Source organism: Macrosteles quadrilineatus, unplaced genomic scaffold (genome assembly GCF_028750875.1).
Source record: "Macrosteles quadrilineatus isolate MER2022 unplaced genomic scaffold, UCM_ALF_1.0 Scaffold_28__1_contigs__length_1566739, whole genome shotgun sequence".
NCBI lineage: Eukaryota > Metazoa > Arthropoda > Insecta > Hemiptera > Cicadellidae > Macrosteles > Macrosteles quadrilineatus.
The window spans coordinates 1,522,747-1,539,609 of record NW_026542621.1 but is presented as its reverse complement, the minus strand read 5'-3'; the positions used below and the strand labels follow the sequence as shown (position 1 = coordinate 1,539,609).

At 35.8% G+C, this 16,863-nt stretch overlaps 1 protein-coding gene across 1 annotated transcript; it reads left to right on the top strand.

The window, feature by feature from the left end:
- The first annotated feature begins 2,984 nt into the window (after positions 1-2,984).
- On the top strand, positions 2,985-16,533 carry LOC129005655 (segmentation protein even-skipped-like). Its single transcript, XM_054434615.1, has 3 exons — positions 2,985-3,075; positions 11,141-11,307; positions 16,039-16,533. The coding sequence occupies exons 1-3, from the start codon at positions 2,985-2,987 to the stop codon at positions 16,531-16,533; spliced, it is 753 nt and encodes a 250-aa protein (XP_054290590.1).
- Positions 16,534-16,863: the final 330 nt, after the last annotated feature.

Genomic DNA, 16,863 nt, shown 5'->3' with positions numbered 1-16,863 from the left:
AAAAATATATCCCTTAATAAGCAAACTACAGTAGTTTATTTACTCTACACAGAAATAAAAAGTGAATTTTAAACTTAAACATTTTTTAAATTATTAGCATTATACATTACCATTAGGCGTACAAAAACGCTTCATTCTACTAAACTGTTAGTTTTTTATGCAATACAAAATAGTTTGGAAATCAATTGCGGAATTTTATGTCTTGGGGACCAAAAATGGGAAAACCTATCTTTACCCCATGAAACCTCGTTAAAGTATAAAGTTTAAAGTGTAAGTTTAGAGAACGCATCATCGATGCGAACTATGAGCTGTGTCCAAACATTAGGTCCTGGAATGATTAGGTATTTTGTGGGGGAGGTTTATGAACCCTTCCCAGGTTACCGACCTTGAACACGTAGTTCGCATATCTATAACACTTTGGATTTCCACTTATTGTAGTCAACCACGTCTTGTCTTGTTCAAGTACTGTTGTTTTATCTGAATAGGTTTGCGATTTTTACTTTCCTGTGAACGATCACTGGTGTGTTTTCGATCTATCCCTTGTTGTAGCAAATGTTGAATCCACGATCATTATATTGTCATGTTCTTCAGATGAACATTTGAGCTGATGTTTCGACATTGCTTTAGAAGTAGTGTTCTACTATTGTTATACTATTGTATACTGTACTACAAGTAAAGCACACCAACTAACCACTACGGTACTTCTGCATCAAGCCCTAAGCTTCAGCTAAAGTTATCAGTAATATAACACGGGTTTAACCCGAAGACCAAAACAATGTAGGTAAGTGAAGCCTTTATCTGATCTGCTAACGTAGTAAACATTTCATTTTGATGGTGGGCTTCCTGGCTTTCACGGTCAAAGTTCATTCTGTCAAATCCTGGCATTCGATGTACTGCATAACCGCGTCGCCTAAACGGTGGTCTATCCACGTTAATCAACAATTATCTCCGGTATACCAGGATTTGACAGAACTTTTTCATTGACCTTAGGGATCCTAATGTTGGCAATGTTTGATGTATACATGCTTTAAACGTATGGAGTAAGTTACCAAACAGACATAACTCTACTCTAAGTTAGTGCTGCGTTAGCTGAGTTAGAGTCAAGCTAGCCCACCTGTTAATGCCTGTATAGAGCACTCGTTCATTGTATGACTTATTCAGCAATTCAACCCAAAGTGACATCACTGTTGCAAGTGAGTCAAATGCTATCTGGACTGTATACTAGCAATGAATACTATTCATTGTAGTCTACTTTGCTCACTTAGTCACATCAACCAAATACAACGGTCTTATTCAAGGTCGACTTCAGAATCAATGGCACGGTTTTTAACACTAATTAACCTATCTACAGGAAGGTCTACAAAATGTTGTCGATGTAGACCACTAGTCAGAAGGTAGCAAGAGTAGGCTTAAATAATTTAATTTTGATTCTTTTACTTTCCCTTTCCCAACAAATTACAGTGTATATATGTTACAAGTTAGAAGTTAAATACTTGGTTTACGTTCTTACCATCTACTTCAAAACAAAACTCTAATTTGTTATACATATATACCCTGTTATTATTAGGGTTGAAGAGTTAAACCCGTGAATGAAATGGTATACTTTGGAGAATGGTATACTTTGGAGACACACTGTATGTGTTGGATAATTACAGCAGACGTTAAATATTTTTACACTAAAGTATTCTTGGAAATACAGCTCTAATAGGAAAACTGTAAGCAGTGGATGTACACCACCCAGCGTACTAGGGCCGAGCTCTGCTCAAAGAAAACGTGTTGTTATTGTAACTGAAGGAGTTTACACTGTTCATCAATGTTAAGTTTGACTGATATGTACGTACAATGTGCAGTGTGACACATATATCCACCTGGGTGATTTTTTTCCTTATATTTAGGTGTGTGTGTGTGTGGCTTTGGCATAGCTAAATTAATTCACCATAGTACTTTCTATAGACTTCCGATTTATACCAGTCAATATTTTTTACTAAAAATCAAGCAGCATATCAGCAGATACAAAGCCTTTGGTCAAAAATAATCTTTGTTTATTCAAGAATATTATGAAATTTTACATAGCTATGTGAATATCTATGTAGAAATACTAAATATATTTGAGATATTACACATATTACCAAAAACATACATAATGACATATTTGAACTATCAATAAATTACTATTTTCCCGTCTATTATTCTAATCTATCGACATTTTAAACTTATCAAACGTCAAATTAAGGCCACACTACAACGTAACACTAACCCAAAAGGTCCCAATAATTTGTTTTTGGCAAATATAGGCATATTTTCTTATAAGTTCCAAAATAAGTACATCACAACTCGCAACAATAAGACGATCAACCCTTGTAACAGAGGATTATGTTAAAAAGTTATTAACATAACCCAGAAAAACAGGAGATTATGAAACTAATTAAATGGCCTCTTATAAATATCATGATGTGAATCGGGTACAAAGTTAACATGCAGTGGACGAAGGGTGGGGGAACAGTTTACAGTTAATTAGAGCGAGCTGGTTAGAAATGCAAGGAGCTATAAAGGGCTCGCCAACATTGTCGGCCCGTTGTTATAAAGGGAGGTATAAACCCGTGTGATGAGACGTCGTAATGTGAGAGGAGGAAAGTATAAACCCGGCATCAGGGCCCGGGGGAACGTGATATTAATTATTCCGTATATTATCCGATCGGGGCGCGGGACCGAGGCGGACCAATGACACAGTCCGATGAGAGCGGTACTGAACGAGGGGGTGAAAAAGACGTTTAAAACTCCCTCGGCGCCTCCTTAGCTCCGCCCAGAAAAAAATCGATGAGTCGCGGCCGGGCCAATAGGCGACGAGCGGGCCCTGTGCACCAATAGGGCCGCCCTCAGAGCATCACGACCATCATCGGGAGGGGGACCGTCTTTATCAACAAATTATTTTCCGGTGTCAGTAGATTATAGTGACATTTTGTGGACGGACGTCTCCGGGTGAGATGCAGGGATTCCGTGTGTTGACAGAGGCCGGTCCTCAAGCTTCCGACAGAGTCTATCTGCCCAAGAGCCCTCCAGGGGAACAATCTAAGGGTAAGTGAACTTAGGCCTATAATAATGTATGAAATGATAAGATACGATCCCAAATAGGACGAGTACTTGGCTCTCGTCGGCACGACGGACTTTGGCTTGCACAAGTCCCTGAATGGTTTATCTAAATAATATGTAAACACAGTATGATAAATGTTTGAAACAGCAATTTCAAACTTAACTTTAATATAAACATGTCCCTTGTCTTGAGTATAAAAACAACAGGTAGGGCCTATACCTAATTGGAATAATTAATCATACATGTAGTCTGAGAGAGATAGATTTAAGAAGAAATTACTTTCACATTACTGTTTTTTTCTTATCAATTTAGCAGGGGATATTACAGTTTTAACTTTGAAATAAACACCTACTCGGAAATACAAGAGTCTATGTCCGTTTAAATCACAGATAAAATGTTTATGGACCAATTAGGAAAAGGATGTCACCCACTAAAATTTGAGGTAGTTGATGTAGGCTATCCTTAAACACCTTACATTAACAAAACGAAGAATTAAACTAAGAAGTTTAAAATAGGCCCCAATATACTGATTTCCAAGTGTCTCTAATATTAAGTAACCGACAAGGTGAACGTTTGTATATAAAATTCAATTTAGTATCTGAATTCTCTTACTATTATTTAATTTACGTAAAATCCTGACGGTCATAAGACGTATTGCCGATATGAACATCAGTAACATGCGGGCAAGTCCTAACATGTACATGTAATGGATATTATAAACAACTGACAAATAAGCTTACAATGAATCACTGAATTATTGACTAATTTTATTTGATCATAAAATCTTTAAGTAATTACGAATCAGTTACTTGATTTCCCTAACAATTTGTTTCTTGATCGCCTGCTAAGCAGGAATCAACGTATGGTTAGTATATCATCATGGACAGGGTTCTGATAGGTAGAATTTAATGACTCACAAGACACTCAAAAAGACATAAATGTAATTTATTTTCTATAACTTAAAGGTATTTTTAATTTCTTATCAAAAACGAATAACCAACATTTGTTGGATAATTTTTATATCGTTAAAAATAAAAATTCCCATGTCAAGGTTGAAAAACAAACAAAATTTGTTCATTTATAAAAGATATGAGATAACTAGTTTTCTCTTAAATTAAAAAGACAAATCTATAAAATTTCTATTTTCAACGATGAAACCCAATTTGTTTAGAACAACTCAAAATGAAACAAATCTTCCCCGCCTAGGACGAGTGCGTTTTCTATTTACTCCCTAGACCCATCAGTTAGGCACCCTCAACAAAAACATTGGTCCCACTGACGAATATTGTTTGGATTCACTGGAACGGCTAGCAATTAGTTGTGGTTGCACACTATATCAATATCGTTCAGTCTGCACTTAGTAGCAGCCGCGCGACAGTCACCACTTTGGATATCACCCATGTCAAATCATCTTGTTGTACCATCTACCATCTACCATCCATCACAATATCGTTGCTTTCATTTGTTTGTGGAACTGTTATAAGGTACTTCACGTCAATAGTTCAACAAATTATTGTTCAAAATCCCAACATGTTTCGCCAAGTCATCTCCTTTCCAAGAATGTGTCATCCAATAATTGATTCGTCAATTACATTAAAATAAATACATACATAGGAGATAAAACGTATGAAAAAACAACATATACATGGTGGTTTTTTTACCCGCAACCCTAATTAAAAGTACTTTGAGACACATTTTAGTAACAAAACAACTCGATATTTTGGTATCCCTGTTTTCAGCGTATATGCGTTGCTCAATAGTTATCTATGAGGTTATTGGGAGTTTATTGAAAATAAGACACAACACGGGAATGCGTTGAAAGTTCACGGTTGGTTTTGTAACGGAAGGAGGAAGTGTTTGGCAATGTTGTGTGAGTATATATGCAGGTACTGTTGTTGAACAATAACTGGTTTGTTATGCAAAAAGGTTTGAAATTAGGTTTCCTTAATTTGTACGTGTCAATAATAGTACAAATTTAAGGAAACCGAATCCGTAGTAAACAAAAAAATACCCCCGTTACAGCAAACCTGCAGACTAAGTGTATTTCCATTTGCCTGATTTGACTTTTACTTAAATCTAGAGATTTATTTTGCCTTAATTTCGGATTAGGTTTCCTTACATTTGTATATGTCAATAGTTTGTTTATTAGGTAATTGCTATAAACGCATGGACAATTAGTTTAAAACCTTTCTTGGCATAAAACCAATGATTTACTTTAGACGTATTATTCTGAATCTTCAAGATTGGGGAAACGCCGTGTTGTGTATTATTTACAATAAATTCCCAATAAAACCAAACCTCACAGATAACAATGCAACAATGCATATCAGCTGATTGACAATGAAGTAAAGAAAACAGGGATACCAAAATGTAAGGCTGTTTTGTCATTTAAGTGTGAATCACAATAATCTGGGTTGCGCGTCAAAAACACCCTGTATTTAAAGTAGGCCTACTATTAACCGGTTGCTGCCTCCAGTCCATTTTTTGTGTTATGTCCTATATGTGTATTTATTTGAATGTAATTGACGAGTAAATTACTGGATAAAACCACAGACTATATAACTAATGGTCTATTGTCTGTGATAAAACATTCTTGGACGAAATTACTTGACAATGCCTAAATAGGCGAAACCTGTTGGGGTACCTTATATTAGTTTGTCTAATCAGTTCATGGACTAGATAATATATTTTTTAAATCACCGTGCTGAATGCCATACTGTTTTAGATTTGCTGTATGCCTACTTTTTACAAGACTTGTTTCGGCACAATATTTATGGTTTCGTTTTCATGTGGCTGTAATTTACACGGTATAATTTGTTGTGACATCACCACAATATTATTCTATTTTCCTTCACTGTACTTCATAGCTTATGACACAAAACTTTTAAAAATATCGCCACAATTTCGTATAGATTTCCATTGGATGACAAACCACATCATTGTCAGGATAGTACCACGATATCGTTTTGTAGTAATTCTGCTGCTTTACCACAATATCACACTGTGTCCCCTTTGCTGTATCACTTTACTGGGATGTAGGCCTAACCACAATATTTTTTATCTTTGTTGTACCACACGACATATCAATATATAAACGTTTCACAAGTCCCAAATTATATAAAATTAGCACCAAACCATTGAAGTGTGGGGATTCCGACAGTTTCCCAATATAAGTGTGAATAGTTCCTAATTGGGTCATTAGCATCATAATAAAGAGAGCAATTGGACTGTTCATAAATTAAACTAATCTCACAACTAATTAATCTGTGATTGATTGAAGACAGTGCAAACAGGATGAGCGGAGCTGGTGAAAAGCCAGGAGAGCATCTTCAGACCAGGCTTAGTAACTTTGATAGCTCCATTAAAGTTAACCATTGCACACATCAATTGATTAATATCACAATTGTAATGCACGGGAAAATTGATAAGACCTCTAAAGAGTAGGCCTATGTGGTATAAATTCATCATTATAAGGCAATTGTGATTTATGCATTTACTACAACCAAGACTGTTATGACCAGAAAATATATAAAACCATTTAAGAGTAAGCTGTGTAAAGTGCGAATTTACACCAGGATAATGATTAAACGCAAGAGCAAGGTTTAAAATTAGAAATCATTGGAAGGCTGTAATGTTTTTATTATGTCACCGTGATGTACAGGGTGTTTCCAAATTTACTGGACATATTTTATGGACTTGCTCCTTTAAGACAAACATAAAACGCCATATAAGTATGGTTATAAAATGCCTAGATTTCTGTTTGTCAGTCTGTTTATGATTTTTAAGAATTATTTGATATCTTGTGCATTTCTGAAGATAGAAATTTCAAAATTAATATAATTGCGTATTTTAGAAGGTAAAAAGAGCTTACAAAGTTTCGTTCCAATATCTCAAGCAGTTTCAATATTGCGATCATTTAAAATCTTTAATGGCAAATTTAATGAAACCTGTAAATAAAGAAAATTGTTTTTGAGATCAAAAGATAGGAATTTTAAATCCAAATCAAATGAGTCCTTGTTTGTTAAAATTGGTATAAGTGTTTTCTACATACGGTTACGCAATTTAATAGGACTACCATACTGTTTATTATTTGTTATTTTACAGAGCAGTATGTAATTTTTTTGTAACTAAGTAATTTTTTACTTAGTAGTGTAACTGTTTATTTCTCTCCAGATTATTCTCTTAACTCCATCACGCTTGTATTGTTTTACTATAGCATGATTAATACTTAGATAAAAAGGTTAGGCCATTAATAATTTAGAGTCTTAAGTAGAGTCTAGTGGTTATATTGATACAGCAGGGGTGGCATCAGAGTAGACGAATGTTTGTTTTCGTCGGTTTGTAGCTTTGACAGTCTAATGTAGAGGCCTTGTTTATTTTGTTTGACTACAGAATTGCTCGCAGTGAGCCCCCGACTACAGTAGTTAATGGTAAATTGCCCTTTTTCTTATCATAAGCTGTTTTAAAGTGTTATTATTAATCTAACATAATGATTACATTTTCCTTCCCCTTTTCAATTTCGATTCTTTTCATTTAATTTTCTTGCTCATTTAATTACGTTTTAATGTTCAAATTACGAATTGATGATACCAAGTAACGATTCGAAGTAGAATAAAACCTAATTATTGCATGTACAATATGCCTGATTGCATATATAAAAAATAGGTTCCATTTAGGTAACCTGTGTTGCATATTTTGAGAAATTATTGATTTAAAAAGTTAGTTTTGGTATATATTTTCTTGCAAGATTTTCAAATTGATTTTTATCTCGGATAAAGGTACGCAGAAAAATCGTAAACTTTGTGTATTTATTGTACACATAGGTATACACCTACGATGGGGAAAGGGTACATGGGACAGGCCATAGGTTAGTTAATAGTTTTCAAATTACGATGGCGGTAATACCAGGGTAGGGAGGCCACTGGTATTTTTTAGTTTGGATTCAACAGCCAATAAAACCAATAGTTAAAAATACTATTTGGGTATTACAATTTTTAACTCTTGGTCTTTCCAACGATATGAAATTCTGTATCGTAGCAAAATATACTGACTTCCTATAATTGCAAACTCCAAACTATTGACCCTTAAATGATTGTAGATAAATCATAACATGTAAACTGTAATTCCAATCGCAAAACTCTCATCAGACTATATATTGAGCGGGGGTTTTCTTTTTAATGTAATAAAAATAATATCTAGAGAAATCATCAAAGTTATCTATTTTGAAAAAATCATTCAGTTTTCTCTGCACTTTTTAAGCACTGCAAAAACGTATGCAAAAAATCCTTGCAGCGTAAAAATTTCTCGACAATGTTTTATGTATATAAAATAAAGCTCAGAATATCTAGTTTCTGAAGGATTATTTGATTTGTTCCATCGTAACAGATCGAAACCCCTGTTTGAGTTTGACTGGGTCAAATTCTGCTCAAAGTGCCTCATTCCACATCTGAGTTTTAATGTAAACCAACGCGTTTAAATCATTTTTTCAAAGCAGGATGTTCCAGAAACTTAGAATTGTTAGTTGAATATCTGAATTATCACTTTGACAGTCAAACGTATGTGTAAAGTAAGGTATCTGTCTTAACAACCAATAAAATAGCAGTTTTTTATTTAATAGTTAGTTATTGTATTTATTTGATCGGGTATTGGGTGCAAACTAAAAAGCGCCAGTGGCCTCCCGACGTGGTATTCCCGTTTTAAGATGTAAACTGTAGAAACTACCCGTGGCCTGCCCTTGCACCCTTTCCCCATCGTAGATGTATATGTGCGCAATGTTCCGGCCTTGAAATAATTGTAGAGGCCAGTAAAATACTTGTCAGGTGGCAGTTAATACCTCGTGTCCGCAACTTTCCAGACACCGTTTTGGTACATGTTAGCCCAAAAACCATGACTTTGTAGGTGGATGGTTAAACATTCACAATCTAGAAGGTTTTTTGAAACATAAACAGTTTTTAAACACCCTGTATCCTAGACGTAGCGCAGTTCACTACCCTCAGTCCGGATGTGCTGAGGGGTTTCGCACGGGCGCGGGGCGCGGCGACTACAGGCTCCTAACCTCTCAGACGGAGACGTTAGTAGGCGCCCGGAAACACCCTCTTGCAGCTCTACTCTTGTCTCTGTAATAGTGTGTTTTTTACATGTCCTCGCCATTCATAAGTACTCCATTCACAGACTGTCGACTGACTCCTTATCTGTGACTAGTCTAAACTTCCTCTGTAACTGCTAATGGATTGAGCTATTGATTTTTTCACAAGGGTCAATTTTGTGTTGGGTTCCGAATATCTTTTTAGATTTTTTTCGTTTGGGTTAATCTTTAGTTGGTCTAATTTCAAAAAGCGTGATTTAGAATAGCTCGGCAGATATAATATCAATAGATGTCGCGAATGCACTTTTACGTGATTTATTTGTCGTTGAAATTGAATTGAAGAAATAGTTTGGCATATTGGGGTTTTAATGGTGCTCATAATCGGTGCTCATACCTATACAGTAGTTGATAATTTAGTTAGTTGCCTCTAAATTTTGAGTTCTTCTCCCATTAGGTCATTTTTATGAAATACCGGATGTCCATAAAGTATTCATCAGGTTTTGATTACATATAAATCACTTAATATTTGTTCCACGAAACTGTGACTTACAGTTGGTTAAAGATAGTTTAAGTTTTATAATCACATGTTAGTTGTTCATTGTATGCCTTTTGGTTTACTTTCAGTAGTTGATTTTAAAATAATTGAAGAACAAACCTTCAGTGTCTTAAGATATGGTAATAGTTTGTCATTGATAATTGTCCAGCCTTTAGTTTTTAAGACAGTTCCTCAGACCTTACGGTATATGCGATTTATTTCTCTGGGGCTATGTGAGAGACATTAATTGATTAAAATGTACAATATATATCGAGTTTATATTATTAGTGTCCACATAGTTTAATGGTAGACAGTTTCAAAATTACTGTCCTTTCAGTTTTATGTAGACCCGCAGTTTTGTACTAATTTTCTTCAAGTATAATTTTACTACATACTTACATACTAGTAGTTTTACTTACAAACTTTAATATCATACATTACAAATCGAGTTTATCATTTTAAAAGGTTAAAATGATTACTGATTTCAAAATTAAATTACTGTAGAAACGGCAAAACTGCAATGGTCGATCGGTGGCCTAAAAGCGATCCCGAACATTTAGCGATCGTCTTATAAAAGCTTGGCGTTCAATAACTTTTTAATAAATTACAATAATAATGGTCACATCCAAAAATTACATTTTAGTATGCAAAACTAATACTGGTGATACATTCGTCAAACTTCACAATTAAAATTAATCAGGAAGTAAACGTCATATATGCCACGTCATTTTGTATATAAAGGTACTATACAAACTAAATTTATCCGTTGTATAAGAGAGTGAGGAATTTCGAAGAGTTTTGTTTTATGATATATTTATTTTCTTTGATCCAATTATGAGGTCTGCACGCATCTTTGCATACAGCTCTAAAACAGCCAAAATATTTTTTTCTTACAGTTATTTACAGATTATAGGGACAGGAACAGCAGTAACGCAGTAACCAGAGCCAAAATGTAGATTTTATATTTTACGTAAAGATTAAAATAATGTTTTATGCATATTTGCAAGGCTTTCTATGTAGCACTTGGAGCAAAGTGGTAATTAAAAACCACGTTTGAATACACGTTAAAATTAGGGGGTTTCGTTTTACCTCATGGAATTAGGTTGTGCTTTATATTTCTCAAACCTATATTGCCTATAAACTTGGGGGTTGAAACAACTTGAAAGTACAGAAAAGGGGCGTTGAAGGAAAATCCGGTTAGAATATACATAAGAAAAACATAGCTTAAGTCTACATATGACTAAACAATTTGGCATGCCCGGTTTTTACTTCCTAGAAATTCCGGGAGGGGTTGAAGTACTCTAAGCCTCCTACTTGGTGGTTTGTTGAAAGTATTTTAAAGTACATTGTTGTCTCAGTGTTTGTTTAACACGATCTTGTTTCCCGAGTTCACCGCTCTTCACTGCTTACATCCTCGTTATGTTGGCAGAGCCGCTGACAGGTACGGGCGAACAGAACATCAGGAGGTACAGGACGGCGTTCACCAGAGAACAGCTCGCCAGGCTAGAAGTGGAATTCACCAAAGAGAACTACGTCAGTAGGCCTAGGAGGTGTGAGCTGGCGGTCCAACTCAGTCTTCCAGAGTCTACAATCAAGGTAACTAAAGTCAATCTGTCTTGGGCTTTAGGTAGTTCTAAACTGAATCCAGAAGAAACAGCTGTTCGTAGGCAGAAACTAAATAAGCTTCGCAAAGCATTCCACAACTTTCTACATTCTCCACGCATATTTAGTTTAAAGTACTCGGCATCGTGTTTCTATTAACGTAGGTATTACCTTTTTTGCTGGCTCTTTCTTTTAGTAGTATTGTGCACATCATCCTTTGCACATTTCACCAGCAAGTGTGGCCAGTTGTTGCCAGTGTTTCTTGATCGTCTTGTATGTTGGCACACCAAGAGTTTATATACGAGTATTTACATATGTCATCATTACATGTTTATCACGGCCGGGTTACTCTTGGTAATACACAGATTACTACACGAGAACAAAGGCAAACATTTTAATAACTACTAAAATATAATCCGTTTCTTGAACCTGAGATGGCTAAAAAAATTGAATTTCCGTCTCAAATTAATGGTAGTGATGTTAATGACTCTTATTTATATAAAATACACTTAAAGCAGCGACAATATTAATTTTATTAAAGTAATGGCGCATGGATGTTGATGACTGAGAGGTAAATGGTGATTAATAATACCTACAGTCCACGGATATTAGAGTAGAAACGGCATGGATCATAAAAATACAAAAATCATCAAATCATGTCACCCGAATGTCTTACTAATAGCATTAACAGCTCGTTTATACTTTTTGACAGTTCCATTAAAATACTAACAAAAGCATGCTTACTTTTGAGTCAGCGACGCCATTGGTTTACGTTTATGATCCATACAGTTTCTGCACTAATATTCCTTGTACAGTCTAACAAGTAGTCTAGTTTATTGCCTAAGAATTGTAACAAGTGTGGTCAAATTTACAAAAACGTTTTCTAAGCCCGCCGAATCATCAAATACCTAGCTACTGCAATAGATAGATACATAATAAATAAACTGATTTTTACGACGCTGTAAATAGTTTAACATTGCTAGAGTTTCGTTTCTAGAGCTATAATAGGAACTTAGGCGTCAAAGTTATGGTATGCTTAATGTTTAATGCGTAACAGTATGGTTTGATTTAGCAATCCCCCATACTTGTGACTTTGGCTTTTAAAGTTCAATTCATCTTTAGATCGGCGTTTCTGTACATTTAAGAGGTTTTGGTTTGTTGAACGTTGGTCAGTTTCCGTTTCTAATAGAACTACAACAGGAACTGAACTGAACACCTTGTTATGTTGTGAATGTTGCAAGAATGGTAGTAGAGTTTGTGTCGATGACAATCTATTTGTATACGAGTATATCTTCAAGCTGGGTTGACGGCGCGGCGGCCGGCGGCTCAGCGCATGCGTGCGGTTTATAGCAGGTAAGCTGACGATTTTACTGTTTACTACGCCGGTCTGTGGCGGCGAATCACACGAGCTATTATCACCCGCTACCGGACGATGATGCAGCTCTATTAGCATGTGCCTCAGTGACCTCAAGTCAGACAGGCAGACATCTCTGTTCAACGCCAATCCCTCCTGCACTTCTCTCGGCATAGCATATGATCGTTGTTTATCAATTGGTTTATGTTTGGGAAACCTTTCGAAAATACTCCTTGCGGATTAAATGTCCCTACGTTTTGGGTCTTGAGAATAAACTACATTGGTGAGTGGTCGGTGGTGCAGTTGGTAGCGCGACGCGGTGGTAAATGTCATCAGTACTCTTGTCTTTTCTTGTTTTTCTACGCAGAGGCATTTTACAGTAGGTCGACGTGAGAATGCAGTTTTTGTGGGTGTGCCGGGGATTGAACCCATCATCCGAGTACTCATCACTCTTGTACTGTACCAGCTTACCTCTTTCTTTGCTGGATACGATCCACTCACACACCCAAGGCATATGTGGATGGGCGAATGCCAGGTCAAAGGGACCATCTTTGTTGGATTTTATACAGCTCAATTTGTAAAAAAAACCACATCCAATATATATAAATATATACATCCATTAATGCATTGATAAAAGTAAAAAAAATACTGTTTAATAAATGAACGGGAACCTCAATAAATAATAATGTTCTGTTAGACTTAGCCTGATAAAATGTGTGAAAACCCTTGCGTCCTGTGCCTTAAGTACGCAAAAAATAAAACCTGGGAGTACGCAGTACCTGGAACAAGAAAAATAATAACTTTTAGACAGACATGTTTGCATTTACAACAGATGACAATTGTAACATTTTTGTTTTTAAAGAACTTCGATAATGCCCAAAATATGGTTCAAGGAGTTTTGTCATTGTTTGCCCACTGAAAATATTACTACATGCACCCTCCATAAACGCATGACGTTCATCCTAATGTGGACTGTCGGTTTTAGATACATTTTTACAAGTTATTTTTAGTTACTTAATAAAATAGGGTAAAATATACTTCTTGATCCTTGATCTAAGTCTTCACTTGACTCTAGAGTTTGTTCACATTTTCTAATAGCAGTTATAGTCTACTATTATTCGGGAAGTCGGTTAGTCGGTAACAGTTTTACTTTAACTATGTATAAATAATAGTATTTTAAAATAGTCTACTATTATTCGGGAAGTTTGTAACAGTTTTACTTTAATTTTAAATAATAGCATTTTAAAAGGTAATCTTACGTTTAGATTTTAGTGTTTATATTTTTTCCTATCTTCATTTTTTAGCTTAAGTTTTTTTTATTGACCCAAAAATGCTATATGTTTACAATAGAAACCACAATAAAATGAATCACCGAAGATAGAAAATTTCAAATTAATGATGATTTACAAACTTTTAGTGTTATCTGATCATATGCAATTAGTTGGTAAAATGACCAATTTTAATTTTCACTGATTCGTAACGTACGTTTGTTAAACCATGACTTACTGTACACAGAATAACCTTCCCATGAGATATAAAAATTGGAAGCCAAGAAAATAGATGAAGTTCAGGACCATCTCACCAGAGTTTACAAGTGTATTGGGTTGAATATTAATTAAAACCAATGCAGTATCACAGCAAACAGCTGATTGATTTATCACTTAACATAGAATATTGTCATTAGTTGGTGACCATCTCAACAGATTGCACCAGGTTTTTGTCATCAAATTTTTACATTACATGTGAAGTCTATTCTGTGTATATTCAATGGTTAAACTGTAATTTCGGTACGAAAACATCACACTTTTCCTGACCTCTTTTGGCACTTTGAGGGACCTGGATACAGAGATATTTCTGTGAATATGATGAAAATAATCTATATTATTTAAATATTTTTATTTGGATCATAAAGTCGGGTTGTGAGTGGCGATAGTGTTGACTGCTCTGTAGGAAGTGAGTGCTGCTCTAATAGCCAATTAGCGTATATCAAAGACACATTACACTCAGCCGCAGTGTCTGGATCTTGTCATTGGAAATGAACATCCATCCGACTGCATTACCATCTTCTCCCACTCTCCCTCCCCCCTCTCTCTGTCTCTCCCTAGCTTATTTGCTGGTTTCTACTTCATCCCTATTAATTAGAAGGACGTCCTGAAAAAATCAACAATGTAGTGAGCATATTCAGAAAAATTGCATAAGTATCGCTTAACACATTTGAGATACTATACTGTATATTAAAATACCCCATTGCAGCAAACCAGTAGATAAAGAGAATTTCTATTTACCTGGTTGGATTTTCATTAAAATATTCACTTATAATTATCAGATTTTTTTTACTATTTCAATAGCATAATGTGTTAGGTTTGTGCTACAGAAAATAACAGAAAGTGTATTATTTTTAAATGTTAACAACTGAAGATGTACGGGCCAGATTTTAACCCCCGGAATTTTACCCCCTGGCCGATTTTAGAAATTGAGTGATTGATTTTCCTATTTCTGTTTTTAATTAATTGTAAACATTTCATTATTTTACTAGCCTATCTTTATTTATTTATTTTGTAATCTCAACTAAGTAAACAGAATTAGCGGTTTTATTTTGATCATATTAACCAACAGTTGGCTTCAAAATCAAATCCTGATACTCGAATCTCAAAATTAAAATTAAAAACCTGTTTGATTAGTTAATGTTACGAATAAATTAAGATAGGCTACTTAATAATAAAATGTTTACTATTAAATTCAAACTGAATGAAGATAATTATTCATTCTCACTAATTTATATATCTGGCCAGGGGATAAAATTCCGGGGGTAAAAATCCGGACCGTACATTCTTGGTTTTTATAATTTTATGTGTTCTGATTAAATTCACAACCGTTAAAATATTTGTTTAATTCCGCGTTTAATCCATCGAGCTGATGTCGCGAAACTCAAAAGTTCGCGGCCGGAATTTTACCCCCTGGTTCACAACATCACGTTTGCCCAGGGGGGTAAAAATCCGCTACCCCGTTACAACGTGGAGCATTTGCGATGTAGCCTCGAAACACCGGTTATAAGTGTTTTCTTACCCTTGGGTCTCTAAGAATAAGTTTAACACCAGAAATATTTTATTAAAGGCCTGAAACTTTCTACTTACTCCTATGGCTACGTATATCTTTGTAGATATTTGTCCAAACCTTAAACACCCCTCCGCCTATCTATTTTCTCAATATCAGCATTAACTTGGCTCTACCTTTTTCACTGTGGCCTTCCTCTGGTTTCGTCATTGAGAAGTTATTGTCTTTTTTTACTATCCCAGCCCATCTCAAACATTTTAGATATAATTTTAAAATCCTGTGACATTTGACTGATGTCTGGTCTCTCTTCCTTCTAGGTGTGGTTCCAGAACCGTCGTATGAAGGACAAACGACAACGGATGGCGATGGCATGGCCCTATGCGGTCTATACAGACCCAGCGTTCGCCGCTAGTATCCTGCAGGCCGCAGCGGCTAGTGCCAGCGGTCTGGCCGCAGTCGCAGCCAACTACCCTTACCCGCCAGCTTACTACCCTCCTAGGTACGCGCCCTACCCGCGACCCGCCTTCCCTATGCCGGACATGGAGGCACCGCTGCTGCCGCCCCCGCAGTTCTGTCATCTCAGCCCTTCTCACTCCGACACCAGCGTCAGTCCGACCCCCGACAACTGCGACGGCTCCTCTAGTTGCCGCTGTGGTATTATCAACTGTGTGACTGGGAGATATCCCACAGCCCCAGTCCCTGTACCGACGTCGCTACCCCCACCCTCCGTCCCATCAGACACGCTCAAACTATCGGAACAACCCAGGAAACTGTTCCAACCATACAAAAACGATCTCAGTGAAAAGGCTTGAACTCGTTTGTTACAATTGTAGTGTTAATCTCTTTAAAACGTCGATTCCCATTTCTAGTGTTTATTGCAAGTTGCTGGTACGAAATTTTACACTATTAAAAATATATATGTTTATTCTATTAATGCTTTTAAAATTATTTTATTCGTACTCAACCTTGTCAGTAAAAATTCTTGAATTCGGTTCTCTTGATATCTTTAAGATATTTTATAAACGATCAATAACTGTTTAAATGAATTGCAGTAGCCGGTATAAAATGTTATAATATCTGAGTTAAGAATTTGTTATTGGGTATGAACACATTGTATAAACCTATTTCATTCATACTCAAAC

What these genes read in the sequence shown, in the direction of transcription:
- LOC129005655 (XM_054434615.1), top strand. Translation starts at nt 2,985, where the DNA reads ATGCAGGGATTCCGTGTGTTGACAGAGGCCGGTCCTCAAGCTTCCGAC. An exon ending in TCCAGGGGAACAATCTAAGG is followed by an intron (nt 3,076 to 11,140) that starts GTAAGTGAACTT and finishes TTATGTTGGCAG; the next exon opens with AGCCGCTGACAGGTACGGGC. An exon ending in TTCCAGAGTCTACAATCAAG is followed by an intron (nt 11,308 to 16,038) that starts GTAACTAAAGTC and finishes TCTTCCTTCTAG; the next exon opens with GTGTGGTTCCAGAACCGTCG.